The following is a 15,145-nucleotide window of genomic DNA, read 5'->3' as shown; positions in this document are numbered from 1 at the left end:
ACCGTCTGGCACCAACAATCATTCCATGATCAGAGTCACTTAGATCACATTTCTTCCCCATTCTGATGTTTGGTCTAAACAACAAATGAACCTCGTGACCATGTCTGCATGCTTTTCTGCACTGTGTTGCTGCCACGTGACTGGCTGATTAGATGTTTGTACTAACAAGTGTAACAGGCATGCATTAACAGGTGTACCTAATAAAGTGGCCACTGAGTGTATTTTCTGCTTTCTGTTGTTGTTTTACAACCTCGGTGTAATTATGTTTGGCACAATCTGTCTGGATACTGAGAGGTCAGGTAAGTGGCCTGAAATATTGACTGTGTTTCTCTCTCCGCAAACACTACCTGTACTGCTGTGTATTCTACTCTTTCTGTCTGTATTCACCTTCTGCAAACTGGACCTGGATTCCCTTGAGTGCTAAGGAAGAGAAGTAATCTAATTACAGTGTTTGAAATTATTATAGGATTTTCTAGCCTACGCAGAGAGAGAAAAATTGGGGGGAAGTCAAGAATAAAGGATGTCAATAGAGTGTACGGTTTAAAAAGGAAACAGTAAATTGTAAAAATGTAGCTATGATTCAGCCATACTGGCTTCTGAATCATACCACCTAGCTAAACCCTTCCCCACAATACCTCTCCAGTGCCAACATGAAATTACAGCCTTATTAATCTCTCACAATCCACTCATATACAATTTAAGAGAGGTAATGACTGCTAAGGGGAACAATACAATCAATTGCCATTGTGCAGTTAATTTTACAAGGAATCCTCTCTTCACTTCTACCATCAATGTATTGCAGACCAGAAGATTAAATATAATTCTTCATGCCGTGTAAAGAGGATGAACAAAGGAATAAAAATGGTGAAGCAAAGCAGATTTTTAACAGTTCAAACCACATACGGAACCATCATTCAATGAGCTTGTATTTTTGGAATCAGAGTGAAAGCTATGAATTTTAGATCTTATTTTGATCGCAGTGGCTTTTTTCTTGATTTAATCAATTTATTTTATTTTATATAAATATATGAATTGACACCATTGTAGCATACTGTTAGGCCCGACGTGATTGCAGCTCAGGCAATCAGAATTCGGAGTTCAGTTATAAGAATATAAAAATTTTCTTAAATTTTTATATTTCTTATACCAAAAATAAAGGAAATGTTGTATGTTCTACCAATGAGTGCATGGGTTTCCTCTGGGTGCTCTGGTTTTCCCCCACAGTCCAAAGACATAACAGTTAGAAGGTTAATTGGTCATTATAAATTGTCTGTGATTAGTGTAAGATTAAATCAATGAGCTGCTGGGTGGTGTGGCTCAGTGGGCTGGAATGGCTTGTTCCAAGCCATATCTCTAAATAAATAAGATAGATATGAAATACTGACTTACTTTGATGTGAAGAAACTTATGATCAGCATCAACTGTCAGGAACATAGCATAAATAGGCCTGATTCATGTATTTAAATGGTCACTTTTATATATTTTTCTGGCAAGAAGATATCATCACCTAATTCTCAGTGCCAGAGGAGATAGTGGAATCAAAAATATTTATAAAGTTTAAGAAGCATTTAGACAGGCAGAATCAGAATCAAAATCAGGTTTAATATCATTAGCATATGTCGTGAAATTTGTGGTTTTGCGGCTGCAATTCATAATAAAAACAATAAATGACAGTAAGTGTATGTATATACCTATATATAAATTTAGTAAATAGTGCAAAGAGAGAGGACAAAAAAAGTGAACTAGTGTTAATGGATTCATTGTCCATTAGGAAACCTGATGGCAGAGGGAAAAAGTTGTTCCTGAAACGATCAAGCTCCTGTACCACCTCCTTGAGAAGGGGGCACATACTGGGTGATAGGGGTTCCTTAACTACGGATGCCAACTTTTAGAGGTATCACATTTTGAAGATCTCCTTGATGCTGGAGCTGGCTCAGTTTGCAACTACCTGTAGCTTTTTCAGATTGTGTGCATTGCCTCCACCCCCACACCAGACAGTGATGCAACCAGTTAGAATGCTCTCCACAGTATATCTGTAGAAATTTGTGAGTGTCTTTGGTAACATACCAAGTCTCCTCAACCTGCTAATGCAATATAGCCGCAGCCATGCTTTCTTTGTAATTGCATCAATATGCTGGGCCCAGGATATATACTCAGAGTGTTGACTCACAGGAACTTGTAACTGCTCAACCTTTCCATTGCTGACCCCTTCATGAGGACTGGTGTACGCTCCTTCAACTTCCCCTTTCTTAGTCTTACTGATGTTGAGTGCAAGGTGACACCACTCAACCAGCTAATCTATCTCACTTCTACATGCCTCCACATCGCCGTCTGAACTTCTGCCAACAATAGTTGTGTTGTCGGCAAATTTATGGATGCCATTTGAGCTGTGCCTCGGTGTAGAGAGTAGAGCAGTGGGCTATGCACCCTTTCTTGAGATGCATCAGTGTTGATTGACAGTGAGGAGGAGATGTTATTTCCAATCTGCACAGACTGTGGTCTCCCAGTGAAGAATCGAAGATCCAGTTGCAGAAGGAGGGACAGGGCCCCAGGTTTTAGAGCTTGCTGATTAGAACTGAGGATATGATTGTGTTGAATGCTGAGGTGTAGTCAATAAACAACAGTCTGATGTAGGTATTACCACTGTCCAAGTGGAGAACCAGTACCATTTCATCAGCTGTAGACCTATTGTGATGAGCAAATTGTAGCAGGTCCAGGTCCTTGCTTAGACAGGAGTTGATTCTAGCCATGGAAATCTTCTCAAAGCACTTTATCACAGTAGATGTGATTACAGTCGTTAGTCTCTGCCTACGTGCTGGGAATAGAAATACATACAGGTGATCACAAAGTGCGAACGTGGGATGGCACATTCTTGATGGTGGTCTAACAGTGTGTTGGTTCCTCGGTTCCATAGGTAGTCTATTGGTGGTAGTTGTTCAGAGACTTCTTCAAGCTGGCCTGTTGAACTCCCCCTGCAGTGACAGGGAAGACATCAGGGTGCACTGTAACACGCCTGCTGATTATGGTGCTCTTAAATAGGCAAGGCACTGAAGGACATGGAACTAATGCAGAAAAATAGGATTAGTGTAGATAGATAAAAATGTGGGCATGAATATGGTAGACTAATAGGGCTGTTACTGTGCTGTGAAACTCTATGACTCTAGTACTTAACTGATAGTTAACTGAATCTAATTCTCCTGTTTAGGTGCTAATACTCATCATTGTGAAGAGATTTCAGTTATGTCTCAATTAAATCCAATAAGCAGATGGTGACAAACTAGGTAATTGTCAATATCTTTGACACACAGGATTACACAGCATTTACAGATTTATCTACCATATCATAAGGGATAAGGTCATTGACAAGGATTTTTTCTCAACCATTGAAGAGCAGCTAGCAATAAAAACATTTTTAAAGAGTCTTGCAACACATACAAAATGCTGGTGGAATGCAGCAGACCAGGCAGCATCTATAGGAAGAAGCACTGTCGACGTTTTGGGCTGAGACCCTTCGTCAGGACATTAAAAAGTCTTGTCATTTTTGTTGTGTATTTAATATATGACTAATATTTGAGTATTGTTTTATTATGCATTCTTTGTTTAAATAATTAATTATGGCTATATGTACGAAATATGTGAATTGCATATGTCATGACGTTACCACGTCATATGTGCGTGCTTTGCTTAAAAAAGAAACAAAACCGGATTCACATTCCCAGCTTTCTTGTTTTCTTTTCAATTAGTTTTTATGCTTTGGAGTTACAAAACACAACAGTGATAATGAGGTATATTTACAATGAACCCAAGACAACTACTTCCCTGTTGAAGCTCAGCGAGACGGTCAAGTTTAAAATAAAAGCACAGCACATTTTTTTTCTTCAGAGCAGCATATTTTCTTCACAAATGGAAAGACAATAGAGTTTTTTTAAAAAACAGAAAACAAAATAATGCATGGGTTCATGAACACTGAGTGCCAGATGACAATAATCGCAAAAAAATGAGAAAAAATTGCTGGCTACATTAGAGAGATTGACATATTTGATTATGTATACTAAATTTATTGAGCAGGACTTTAAAGCTAATAGAGTAGCCATTGAGAAACAAGTGCATTTTGCTGAGTGCATTGGATTTAAAGGCATAGTTTGCTTAGAAATTTCATTTCTCCAACCAAACCAGCAAAAATAAGCTTTATTAATATCGTGAAAGTAATGTAGGAACATTTAAAACTGAAACCATTGTTGACTGCAGAATGTTTTGGGTTTTATAAGCAGAATCAAAAGGAAAGGGAGTCCATTTTTGTGTACGTGGCTAATTTGAAGAGATTCTCCGAGCATTGTCAGTTTGGTATAGGTTTAATGATGCACTGAGAGGTTATTTAGCTTGTGGAATCTTACATAAAAACATTCAAAAATTACTCCTTACTAAAGCACAACTTACATTTAAAAGAGCAGTTGAAGTTGCTGTATCAATGGAAACAGCTTACAGAGATGCAAATAAGTTGCCGTCAAGGATGAAAGTGAACATGTACAAAATTGCAACGTCTAAACAGAAGCATGCCTGGCTGAACTCATTGTTACCATTATGGCAGGTGCTCAAGTACACCTTTCCAAGATCAAGATGCACATCCTAGAAAGAAGAAAATGGAAAAGAAAGAGGGAGTGACATAAGTTCCATGGAAATGAAAGAGGCTAATTTCTTGAGAAATTAAAAAATTCAGAGGTACAAGAAACTAGAAGAAAAAGGAAGGTGAGAAAAAACAAAAAGTTGAAAAGGATTAAAGTAGATCCAAACAGAAAAGCCAAGAAAGGAGAAGAAAGGTGCTCAGAGCAATCAGAACCACTCCCTACAGTCCCAGAGTCAACTCCTACAACCACCCTGGAGGACACCTGAGATTGTTTAACAGCACAAGTCTCATCTGCCAAGCACAGTGATCCCCCTTGTCAGGAAACACGTTGTCCCACAAGAGTAAGAAATCCTCTACAGCAATTAAGTCTGAATGGGAGAATATAAAAATTGTGGATGTTGTACTATCTTATACTGCACATACAGTATATATAAATAGATATATGTGCTCATCTTGTTTAAAGTAAAAATTAAGTTAGACTCGCATTCTCAGTTCCTGCTTTCCATTCAATTAGTTTTTATGTTTTGGAGTTACAAAACATAACAGGTTTTCCTTCACTGTTATCATTTTCCAAGCTCTACGGTATGCTGACACTAATTAATTAGCAATAAGCAAAGTTATGGCTTTTATATGGTTCTCGTTAGTGCATTTACTCCAAGAAAGTACAGCCTACAGCAAACATTTGCTGTTCCCACCACCAGCTGCTCCTCCATGTAAAAATAAACTGAACTGCATCAACAGGCTTTTTAAATCTGTGAAGGATTAAGATGTTTAGTTGAAGTGGGCTAAACATGCAGAGCTGCTCTCACCTATCAGCACTAACCATACTCATATAGTCCCCTGGCTTTCCAAACTCCCCTCTGGAGCCCAACCAAACTAAATGATTGAAAACATGGAATGGGCTCACCAAAGAGAGCATTTGAAGAAAAGGGTTAAACCTTTATGGTAGCATTTCAATCCAAGCCTCTAAAAAAAATAACTAACAGGAAAATCCAATGTGACTAGATCAAATAGTGATTTCATCGCCTCATTTGCAAACTACCCAATAGAACAAATCAAAGTTTTGAATAATTCACAATAATATTAAATCCTTTCTCTTTAGAAATTACAATAACGAGCATAGCATTTCAAAGCCTATGATGGAAAGATTTTGGGGATTATAATTATTTTGGTTTCATGAAGGCATTATTCAGCATGTCCACTAATTGAGGATTTGGCCTTGCCATCATTTAGCATCACTGAACCTAACATAAATTACACAGAAAACACAAATAAAAGCTGTACTTAGAAATCCATTTCCTGCATTTTTTGGGACAGTAAAACAGCATTGCATGGTTCACTTAACCAATTCATCCTTGTGCACTAAATCTTGGTTTTCATTTGTGGTGCTATTGTAACACCACAGGCACATTTTGTCTGACAGTGCACCCATAAGGAAAAAAAAGCAGGCATACTGATTTGTCCCTCCTGCTGAATATTGTGCTTCTGTGGGCACTCTGCCTTGGAACAAACTTGTTATATCATGGACCCCTACCATTAACAGAGGGGTCTGTGGACCCCAGGTTGGGAACTCCTTAAAGGGACTCACTGCATTGTGACACACAACTGTGAAAAGCTATTTATGGTTACATCACTGATGTAAGCACAATCCATGACTGGAAGCACCTAGTAAAATTTCTGGGGCACCGTTCATTGCAGAAGTCATTTAAGTCACATTCCACTCCAGGAGAAATCAATTTTCATACATCTAGCACCCAAAAGAAATGCTTTGTTTGATTGAAATTCTGGGCCGTCATGTATTCAATAGGCTACAAAATGAAAAATCCTTAAGAGTTACTGGGTTTTGGTTATAGTTACAAAGCCTATCAACCTTAGACTGTAAGACATAGGAGTAGAATTAAGCCATTCAGCCCATCAAGTCTGCTTCGTCATTCCATCATGGCTGATCCTGGATCCCATTCAACCCAATACACCTGCCTTCTGACCATATCCTTTGATGTCCTGACCAATCAGGAACAATCAACTTCTGCCTTAAATTTTCTCATGGACTTGGCCTCCACCGCAGTCTGTGGCAGAGGATTCCACAGATTAACTACTCTCTGGCTAAAAAAATTCCTCTTTACATCTGTTCTAAAGGGTCACCCCTCAATTCAGAGGCTGTGCCCTCTAATTCTGGATACCCCCACCACAGGAAACATCCTCTCCACTACCACACCATCTAGCCCTTTCAACATTTGGTAGGGCTCAATGAGAACCCCCTGCATTCTTCTAAATTCCAGTGAGCTGCCAAATACTCCTCCTATGTTATCCCCTTCAGTCCTGGAATCATATTGTGAACCTCCTCTGGACTCTCTCCAACGACAGCACATCAACTCTGAGATGGGGCCTAAACTTGTTGACAATACTCCACGTGTGGCCTGACTAGTGTCTTATAAAGGCTCAGCATTATCTCCTTGCTTTTACATTCTATTCCTCTTGAAATGAATGCCAACATTGCTTTTGCCTTCTTTACCTTTTGGAAGACTCAACCTTCTGGAAGTCATGCACAAGAACTCCTAAGTCCCTCTGCACCTCTGATATTTGAACCTTCTCCCCATCTAGATAACAGTCCGCACTATTATTCTTTTTACCAAAATGCATTATGATACATTTCCCAATGCTGTATTCCATCTGCCACTTTTTGCCCATTCTTCCAATTTGTTTAAGTCCTGCTGCAATCACCTTGCTTCCTCAGCACTACCTACTCCTTGATCTATCTTTGTATCATCTGCAAACTTTAGCACAAACCCATCAATTCCATTATCTAAATCATTAACAAACAATGTGAAAAGCAGTGGTCCCAATATTGACACCCCGAGGAACACCACTAGTCACCTGCAGCCAACCAGAAAAGGCCCCTTTTATTCCCACTCACTGCCTCCTCCCTGTCAGCCATTCCACGATCCATGCCAAAAACTTTTCTGTAATGCCATAGGATTTTATCCTGTTAAGCAACCTCATGTGTAGCAAACGCCTTCTGAAAATCCAAGTAAATGACATCCACAGTCTCTCCATTGTCCACCCTGCTCATTACTTCTTCAAAGAGCTCTAATGGATCTGTCAGGCAAGATTTCCCTTTACAGAAACCATGCTGACTTTGACTTATCATTAGTCTCCAACTACCTCTGAACCTCATCCTTAATGATAGACTTCAACAATTTCCCAATCACTGAGTTTAGGCTAACTGGCCTATAATTTCCTTTCTTTTGCCTTCTTCCCTTCTTATAGAGTGGAGTGACATTTGCAATTTTCCAGTCCTCTGGCACCATGCCAGAATCAAGTGATTCTTGAAAAATCATGACCAATGCATATGTCATCACTTTAGCAATCCCTCTCAGGACACTGGGATATAATCCATCCGGTCCAGCTGACTTATCCACTTAAGACTTTTGAGCTTGCCTAGCACTTTTTCCTTTGTAATAACAATGGCACTCACTCCTGTTCCCTGGCACTCTGCTAGTATTTTCAACAGTGAAGACAGATGCAAAGTACCCATCAAGTTCATCTGCCATTCTTTGTCTCCCATTACTACCTCACCAGCATCATTTTCCAGTGGTCTAATATCAACTCTCACCTCCCTTTTACTCTTTATATAACTGAAAAGACTTCTGGTATCCTGCTTTATATTATTGGCTCATCTGCCCACATATTTAATCTTTTCCCTTCTTATAACCTTTTTAGTTGCCTTTTGTTGGATTTTAAAAGCTTCCCAATCATCCAACTTCCCACTCACTGTACTTCCTCATATGCCCCTTCCTTGGCTTTTATGCAATCCTTAACTTCCTTTGTCAGCCACGGTGGCCGACACCTGCCATTTGAGAACTTCTTCTCTGGGACATACCTCTCCTGTGTCTTGTGAACTATTTCGAGAAACTTCAGCCATCTCTGCTCTGTCGTCATCCCTGCCAGTATCCTCCTCTAATCCACCAGGACAAGCTCCTCTTTCATGCCTCTGTAATTCCCTTTATTCCATTGCAATACTGAAACATTTGACTTGTGCTTCTCCCTCTCAAATTGCAGTATGAATTCAATTATATAATGATCACTGCCTCCTAAGGGATCCTTTATGTTAAGCTCCCTAATAAGATCTGGGTTATTACACAACACCCAGTTTAAGATAGCCTTTCCCTGAATAGGCTAAAGCACTGCTGCTCTAAAAGGCAGGCATTCAACAAATTCCCTTTCTTACAATTTGACACCAATCTGATTTTCCTAATCCTCTTGCATATTAAAGTCCTCCATTACAATTGTGTTATTACCCTTATTACATACCCTTTCCATCTCCTTCTGCAATCTTCACCTCACATCTTGGCTACTATTTTGAGGCCTATATATGATTCCCATAATGGTTTTTTTTTCACCCATGGAATTTCTTAACTCCACCCACAAAGATTCAACATTCTCTGACCCTATATCAATTCTTTCTAAAGATGTAATTCCATCCTTTACAAACAGAGCTATGCATTTGTGCCTGTCTTTTTGATACAAAGTATATCCTTTGATGTTAAGCTCCCACCTATGGCCTTCTTTCAGCCACGACTCAGTGATGCCCACAGCATCATACTGACCACCTTATTCCGAATGCTACATATATTTAAATATAGCAACTTCAGTCCTGCGTTCTTTGGACTTTTGAATTTTGCCTCTTTGCTCTGTCTACATTTGTACCCAATCATTGGCTTGTCCTTCCTTTCATTCAAGTTACACCCTTCATCTTGTAAACCTGCTGGCTCATCCTCAGCTCTGTCACATTCTGGTTCCCATCCCCATGCCATATTAGTTTAAATCACTCCCAACAGCTCTAGTAAATCTGACCACAATTGGTTCCCCCTTGGATTCAAGTGCAACCTGCCCATTTTGTACAGGTCCCACCTGCCTTAGAATAGAAAATCCCAATTGCCCAGAAATCTGAATCCAATTCTGCACCCACACATTTATCTGCTACCTCATTCTATTCCTATCCTTGCTGCTACATGGCACAGGCAGCAATCCTGACATTACTACCCTCGAGGTCACATTTCTCAGCTTCCTTCCTAACTCCTATAGTCTTTTTTCAGGATCTCCTCCCTTTATCTTCCTATGTCATTGGCACTGTTGTTGATACCAATATGCACCATGACTTCTAGCTGCTCACCCTCCCTTTTCAGGATATCGTGGATGTGTCCAGAAATATCTTGGACCCTGACACCTGGGAGGCAAACTACCATCTACATTTCCTTTTTGTGTCCACAGAATCACCTAAATGGCCTCCTGATTATAGAATCCCCTGTTACTACTGCCATCCTCTTCAGTTCACTACTGTTCCAAGCCACAGGGCCAGACTCAGTGCCAGATGCACAGCTACTGTTGCTCGCCCCAGGTAGGTCATCCCCCCCCCCAACAGGACACAAAATGGAGTACTCATTGTTGAGGGGGACAGCCACAAGGGTGCTCTCCACTATCTGATGTTCCCCCTTTCCTCTTCTGACAGTCACCCATTTATCTGTCTCTTTTAACCTTGGGGTGACTACCTCCCTGTAGCTCCTGTCTATCACTTTCCCTAATACGGTCTCAAAGAAGCTGCAACTTGATGCACCTGGCACAGATGTGGCCATCAGGGAGGCTGGGAGTCTCCTGGAAATCCCACATTTGACACCCAGAACAGAACTCTGTAGACATACCCCTCTTCTCTCAAGATTTAAATAAGAAAATAACTTACCTTTCATCTGCCTGTTCTCACCAAAGCCTTGTTGAGCAAAAGCCTTACTACTCTGCCCCTGACTACTCCGACGATAACCGCTCCGCTAGGCGGTACCCCTCTATAGAGACTAGGTTTCGCGTTGAAAATCTTTGTCAGACCTGCGCGGGAATGCTCCTGTTGTGACTGAGCAGTATTCCAATCAACGATTCCCGTTGAAAAACTTGCTGCTTTTTCAAGCTCCTTGTCAGACCTGCGCGGGAGTGCTCCCGTTGCATCTGTGCAGTACCCCAATCAACCTTGCATGGTAATGTGGGATTAACACTATTTATCTCACACTGGTCAAACCTGAAAACTTGCAGATGTTACAAGGTGTTAAAACTTGCAAAACTTACAAGGTGCATATTATTTTTGTTAAGCTCAGTTTTCAACCACAAATTGGAAATGGGCAAAGACCCTTTGAATTAGTTTTCTCCAAAAGTGGATGGATGAAAAGGCTTACTTTTCAATAGCATCTTCTATGGCCTTACTTACTTACATGCTGTCCACACTGACTTACAAAGCCAACATGAACTTAGCATCACACACAAAATGCTGGAGGAACTCGGCCTGAAACTTTTTTCCATAGGTGCTGCCTAACCTGCTGAGTTCCTCCGGCATTTTGTGTTTGTTGCACGAATTTCCAGCATCTGCAGATTTTCTCTTTTGTGATGGCCTTAGCATCTTACTTTTCTATAAGACCTTCCATTATCTCCAAATATACTAAAACTAATTTAATAGTTTTGAAGAGTATTCATGTAGATCAAGTGGAAATCCAGAAACCAATTCGTGCAACCTCCCTCAAAGAACAAAGGAAAAAGCACCCAATAATCTACTTGTGTGGCATTAATTAAAAGTGCCATTACAAAGGACATAACTTCCTTGAACATCTTTACCTTTGTAAAGAAGTGCTTCTACCTGAGAGAGCAAATGAGGACTTGATTTAATTTCCCTTTCAAAGGCCAATTCTTTTCATAATGGTAAACAACAGAGATTCTGCAGATCCTGCAAACTCAGCTGGAAATCCAAAGAGTTCCTTATCCGCGAGGGATTGGTTCTGGGACCCCTCACGGATACCAACATTTGCAGATGCTCAAGTCCCTTATTCAACCTGTCTCACTGCAGTGGACCTTAGGACCTAGCGGAACCCAAGACCTTATTTAAAGTGTCTCAGTGCGGTGGACATCAGGACCCGGCGCCAGAGCTCTGAATCCGCAGTGTTTCTGTTAAAGAAAATAATTATGATTGAAAATAAAGTGGAAATAATAAAGTGATGGGAAAGAGGTGAAATGCCATCGATCACTGGAAAAGCGTTAGGCTACTTTGGTCAACGATCGGAACAATTTTAAAGGATAAAGTGAGAAAAGCTCTGCCCCGATGAAAACTACAATTATTACTAAGCAATGCAGTGGTTTAATTATTGGGTTTTGGGTTTTTGATCCTCCACATCAACCCGGCACGGTGGAGAGCGCGCTTGGAAGTGGTCTGTCACTGGACCGAGCCCGGCACTGGAAACATACGTTCTTAGGTGTTTTATATCAGAATCAGAATCAGACTTTAATCGCCAAGTACCTGTGCACATACAAGGAATTTACGTCCAGCAGATGTTGTCTCTCTGCTCATAACAATAATAACAATAAATATAAATGAAAATATAGATTATAGAAAATATAGAATACATAGAAAGGTAAAATACATACTATTTACTAAGACTAACGTTTGACTAACTTACGCTAAATAATACCGGATGTACCTGTTCCGACTTACTTACTAAGAGAACTTCTGTTTTTTTTTCGATCCCGATCCACGATAACCCACACACATCCTCCCGTACACTTTAAATCATCTCTAGATTACTTATAATACCTAATACAATGTAAATGCTATGTAAAATAGTTGTTATACCACATTGTTTATGGAATAATGACAAGAAAAAAAGTCTGTACATGCTCGAACAACGAGTGCTGGAAGAGCACTTCTGGGTTTTCGCGATTTGCGGTTGGTTGAATTCGTGCATGCAGAATTCACAGATAAGGAGGGTCGACTGCACCTTCAAATAAATTGCCACAGTAATCTGTGTGAGATTTTTCAAACTCCATTTTCAGACCACAGGGAACAATGCAGATCAATTGAGAAAGGTCAATCTCAGCCCTGACAAAACCTTAGAAATACTAATGACATATGTTAATAGTTCAAAGTAAATTTATCATCAAAATGTGTGTGTGTGTATGTATGTATGTGTATATATATAAAAAAGAAAACCATATACAACCCTGAGATTCATTTTTTTGTAGGCGCACTTAATAAATCCAAAAAACATAAAAGAATCAATGAAAGAACACACAATATGGCAGACAACCAGTGGGCAAAAGACAATAAACTGTGCAAATATTAAAAGAAAGCAAAAATGAATAATTAATAACAATATTGTATATAGTTTAATGTCTTTGAATTTTATCCAATTGAAAATAGAACATAGAACATAAAACACTACAGCACAGGAACAGGCCCTTTGGCCCACAATGTGGTGCTCAACCAATTAAATTAGTGATCAAACAGGCAACTAAACTAAGCTTCTTTACCTACACAGTCCATATATAACCATATAACCATATAACAATCACAGCACGGAAACAGGCCATCTTGGCCCTCCTAGTCCGTGCCGAACCCTTAATCTCACCTAGTCCCACCTACCCGCACTCAGCCCATAACCCTCCACTCCTTTCCTGCCCATATACCTGTCCAATTTTACCTTAAATGACACAACTGAACTGGCTTCTACTACTTCTACAGGAAGCTCATTCCACACAGCTATCACTCTTTGAGTAAAGAAATACCCCCTCGTGTTTCCCTTAAACTTCTGCCCCCTAACTCTCAAATCATGTCCTCTAGTTTGAATCTCCCCTACTCTCAATGGAAACAGCCTGTTCACGTCAACTCTATCTATCCCTCTCAAAATTTTAAATACCTCGATCAAATCCCCCCTCAACCTTCTACGCTCCAATGAATAGAGACCTAACTTGTTCAACCTTTCTCTGTAACTTAATTGCTGAAACCCAGGTAACATCCTAGTAAATTGTCTCTGCACTCTCTCTAACTTATTGATATCTTTCCTATAATTCGGTGACCAGAACTGCACACAATATTCCAAATTTGGCCTTACCAATGCCTTGTACAACTTTAGCATTACATCTCAACTTCTGTACTCAATGCTTTGATTTATAAAGGCCAGCGTTCCAAAAGCCCTCTTCACCACCATATCTACATGAGACTCCACTTTCAGGGAACTATGCACAGTTATTCCTAGATCTCTCTGTTCCTCTGCATTCCTCAATGCCCTACCATTTACTCTGTATGTCCTATTTGGATTATTCCTGCCAAAATGTAGAACCTCACACTTCTCAGCATTAAACTCCATCTGCCAACGTTCAGCCCATTCTTCTAACCGGCATAAATCTCCCTGCAAGCTTTGAAAATCCACCTCATTATCCACAACACCTCCTACCTTAGTATCATTGGCATACTTACTAATCCAATTTACCACCCCATCATCCAGATCATTTATGTATATTACAAACAACATTGGGCCCAAAACAGATCCCTGAGGCACCCCGCTAGTCACCGGCCTCCATCCCGATAAACAATTATCCACCACTACTCTCTGGCATCTCCCATCTAGCCACTGTTGAATCCATTTTATTACTCCAGCATTAATACCTAACGACTGAACCTTCTTAACTAACCTTCCATGTGGAACTTTGTCAAAGGCTTTGCTGAAGTCCATATAGACTACATCCACTGCCTTACCCTCGTCAACATTCCTCGTAACTTCTTCAAAAAATTCAATAAGGTTTGTCAAACATGACCTTCCACACACAAATCCATGCTGGCTACTTCTAATCAGATCCCGTCTATCTATCCATTTTCCTGACATTCATATTCCCATCTGAATGCCTCTTCAAAGTCTCTGTTGTATCTGGCTCTACTGCCACCCTGACAGCGTATTCTAGGCACCCACCACTCTCTGTGTAAAAAATATGCTAATCACATCTCCTTTGGAAACATATTCCCGATGTTGGGGGAGTCCAGAACCAGAGGCCACAATTTAAGAATAAGGGGTAGGCCATTTAGAACGGAGTTGAGGAAAAACTTTTTCACCCAGAGAGTTGTGGATCTATGGAATGCTCTGCCTCAGAAGGCAGTGGAGGCCAATTCTCTGGATACTTTCAAGAAAGAGTTAGATCGAGCTCTTAAAGATAACGGAGTCAAGGGATATGGGGAGAAGGCAGGAACGTGGTACTGATTGTTTATGATCAGCCATGATCACATTGAATGGTGGTGCTGGCTTGAGTGGCCAAATGGCCTCCTCCTGCACTTACTGTCTATTGTTTGCAATTTCTCTGGTATTAGACATTTCAACTCTTGATAAAATCTTCTATGGAATGGAGAATGATGGAATAATAAATATTTATATTGGAAAGCAACTTTATAATAACCATTTGCATAAAATGAACTCAGAAAGTACTCTTTTATTAACAAATAATTTTGGAATAGAATGTGAAATTTTGGTGACAAACATTATTACACTCTTTAAATTGGCCATTTAGTATTTTAGTAAATGTCCTTAAATAAGTCATAGAATTGATATAGAACTCACTTTCTTTCCATTAATACCTTAGTCATCATTGGAAGGAACTTATCAAGCTGTATGAAGCCTGTGGGTTCTTCTTCCTCTACCTTTAAACACAATTTGCAAAGGAGATTTA

General features: G+C 39.9%; 1 protein-coding gene across 3 annotated transcripts in view; it reads right to left on the bottom strand.

The window, feature by feature from the left end:
• Positions 1 to 15,145, bottom strand: part of efcab2 (EF-hand calcium binding domain 2) — a 112,357-nt gene that overhangs the window by 85,973 nt on the left and 11,239 nt on the right. For all 3 annotated transcript variants that reach the window (XM_059985562.1, XM_059985561.1, XM_059985563.1), the window contains exon 4: positions 15,037 to 15,116. In XM_059985562.1, coding sequence (XP_059841545.1) covers positions 15,037 to 15,116 — 80 coding nt within the window. The remainder of the gene's footprint in view (positions 1 to 15,036; positions 15,117 to 15,145) is intronic.

Source organism: Hypanus sabinus, chromosome 12 (genome assembly GCF_030144855.1).
Source record: "Hypanus sabinus isolate sHypSab1 chromosome 12, sHypSab1.hap1, whole genome shotgun sequence".
NCBI lineage: Eukaryota > Metazoa > Chordata > Chondrichthyes > Myliobatiformes > Dasyatidae > Hypanus > Hypanus sabinus.
This window is presented reverse-complemented; position numbering and strand designations above follow the sequence as displayed.